We start from the raw sequence: 2,620 nt of genomic DNA on the forward strand, positions 1-2,620 counted from the left end.
GATGATATGTTAATTGCAATATTTATGATTATCATATCAGTCTATATATTTGTCTAATTAAATAAACATCTAATGTCCGTATTTTATCACCACTATACAAGGAGATAACATATTGGATGACATCCAGGTGTGCATATTTATCTTTGTCAACCTGTTTATTCTAATTAACCATCAGGTAGGTAGCAATTGGTTCTATTTACCTATTCATAAATTCATTCTATAAGTAAATCTATCTGGATACATTCGTTCATCCATATGCTTTTTTTAGCAATATCATTATTTAGATAATTAGCAATAATATCATTATTTAGATAATTAGCAATAATATCATTATTTAGATAGCATTCTATCATCAATCATCTTCTGTTCTTCCTCTTTTTTTTTATTTGTCATTGATGCATGCATGCATGCGTGCTTGCCTGCTGCATATTTTGTATGCATGCATGCAATTCATTTTTTTTTTGTTCAACATTTGCCAGAATTGCAGATGTGACAAAATGCCCGATAATGATATTTTTAAAATGAAAGCAAAACTTTTTTAATTCCATTACAATACATTGGATTACTGTAATTGTCATTTTCTTTTATTTAACATATATAAAAAGTGATTTTTCCCAATAATTGGTAAGTTTCATTGACATGTATTGTAAAAAAAAAAAAAAATGTCAAATTAACTTGTGACATTTCCGCATATAATTCATCCAGAATGTAAATTGAATTTTAAAATTTATCGATAAAAAGCATTTTTGATTTTTCTTTGTAATTTTTTGCACAACAGTTCATCTCACATGCGCATCTCATCAATAAGCTAAATTAATTTGCGCTCCTGCAAAATGCTATATCAGATGATATTTCATGCTTAACCGAAAATCGACAATTTGACATTTCCATCTATAATTTTATCATCTGTCAGATATTCCATTTGTAATTTCCATGTATCATTTCATTCTACGATACCTGTATCATTCTCTGATGTCACCATTTCATGCAATACACTTTAGCAATTGACAGTACTATCTTGTGACAGGCATTGATAAATATGATAGAATGTGATAATGGCGCAAATATCACCGATAATTGTAATTACTCTAACCTCAAAAGAATTACATCCGAATATCCTTATATCAGTTTTGGTAAATATGAGAAATGATGAAAAAACAATGAACGTGACCTTTTTTAAATTTTGATTAGACGTGACCCTTTTTAAATTTTGATTAGACGTGACTTTTTCTTCTTTTGGTTTGTTGTTGACATAAAACTAGGCGGAAAAGTATTTATCATATTCATTAAAAGGAATGGATGGAAATGAGAAGGAAACATTTTACATTTTGAGATCATGTAGGATAGTTGTCGTATATTGAATTGTTCCATGACATCACTCTATTCATAATTCATTTCAGGAATTTTGCTAAAAAATGTTTAATTAATTAGAAATGATACTTTGCTAAAATGCTTTAATAAATTAGCTTAACAGACATTCTCATAAATTAGCTTAACTTTTGAATAAATAAATATGCTATAGTTCAATTTATAAAAGAAATAATTTAGCTTGGCTTTTTCTTTCTTTTTTCTTTTTTTTTTTTAACAAATAAATCAACTTACTATCAAATAAATTACCTTAGCTTACTTGCAAATGTATAAATTAATTCTTGGCTTATAATAAGCTTGATTTCGACAATTTATCATGACTCATAAATGTTACACATATTCAACCGGGCTGATCATAATTATTTGGAATTGGTTTAATTAATGAATTTATTAGTGATTTGAAATTTTGAAATCATATCAAATATTTAATTAATTTACATACATGGTAGAAATATTGCTTGCATTTGTATTATGCATATAAAGGGTAGTTTTTTTTTTTTTTTTAATAAATTTTAATTAAGATCAAAGAAAAATACCGGTAGAAATGGATGTCCTGCTCGGATGAGAATGCCTTCCATTTGTGGAATAACGATTAGTATGAAATGTTTTGGTCCTATAACCTGCAAAAATAATCCATTTTTTTTTTTTAAATTTTTATTCACTTCAATTGATCTTAAATAATTAATTTCCATAAAAATTAAAGTTATCACTTGAACGCTTTTAGTTTTTTTTCTTTTTTTTTTTTTTGTAACTCCAAATTTTTAAACAAATAATTTTACTTAATTAAAATTAAGAATTCACCAAAAGAATCGAAAGGACGATTTTGCATTCGATCATATCCATCATTTTCCAAAGCATTCAATTTCGTTTTTATCCCATATCCCGTTCCTTGTATTGTATCAAGAGATCGTTTTTGCATTCCGAATCCTTCACCTTCTAATTGATCAAGAACTCGTTTTTTTAACCCAAATCCTTCACCTTCCAATGAATCAAGAGCTCGCTTTTCCATTCCAAATCCTGCACCTTCTAATGCATCCAATGCTCGTTTTCTCATCCCGAATCCTCACCCTTCAATGCATCAAGAGCTCGCTTACTGAATCCAAATCCCGCACCTTCTAATGCATCGAGAGCTCGCTTTCTTAACCCAAATCCTGCACCTTCTAATGCATCAAGTGCTCGTTTCTTCATCCCAAATCCCTCACCCTCTAATGCATCGAGAGCTCGCTTTCTTAACCCAAATCCTGCACCTTCT

General features: G+C 28.9%; 1 protein-coding gene across 1 annotated transcript in view; it reads right to left on the reverse strand.

The window, feature by feature from the left end:
- Positions 1-1,259: 1,259 nt before the first annotated feature.
- LOAG_18336 (feeding circuit activating peptide h) overlaps positions 1,260-2,620 on the reverse strand; it is a gene marked incomplete at its 5' end in the record, with an annotated part of 1,832 nt that continues 471 nt past the window's right edge. The window contains 4 exons of the mRNA XM_020450997.1: positions 1,260-1,408; positions 1,905-1,988; positions 2,170-2,385; positions 2,436-2,609. Of these exons, the coding sequence (XP_020305267.1) occupies positions 1,392-1,408; positions 1,905-1,988; positions 2,170-2,385; positions 2,436-2,609 (491 nt within the window). The 3' untranslated portion in view covers positions 1,260-1,391. The remainder of the gene's footprint in view (positions 1,409-1,904; positions 1,989-2,169; positions 2,386-2,435; positions 2,610-2,620) is intronic.

The sequence above is a fragment of the Loa loa genome, assembly GCF_000183805.2.
Source record: "Loa loa unplaced genomic scaffold supercont3.265, whole genome shotgun sequence".
In the NCBI taxonomy this organism is placed as follows: domain Eukaryota; kingdom Metazoa; phylum Nematoda; class Chromadorea; order Rhabditida; family Onchocercidae; genus Loa; species Loa loa.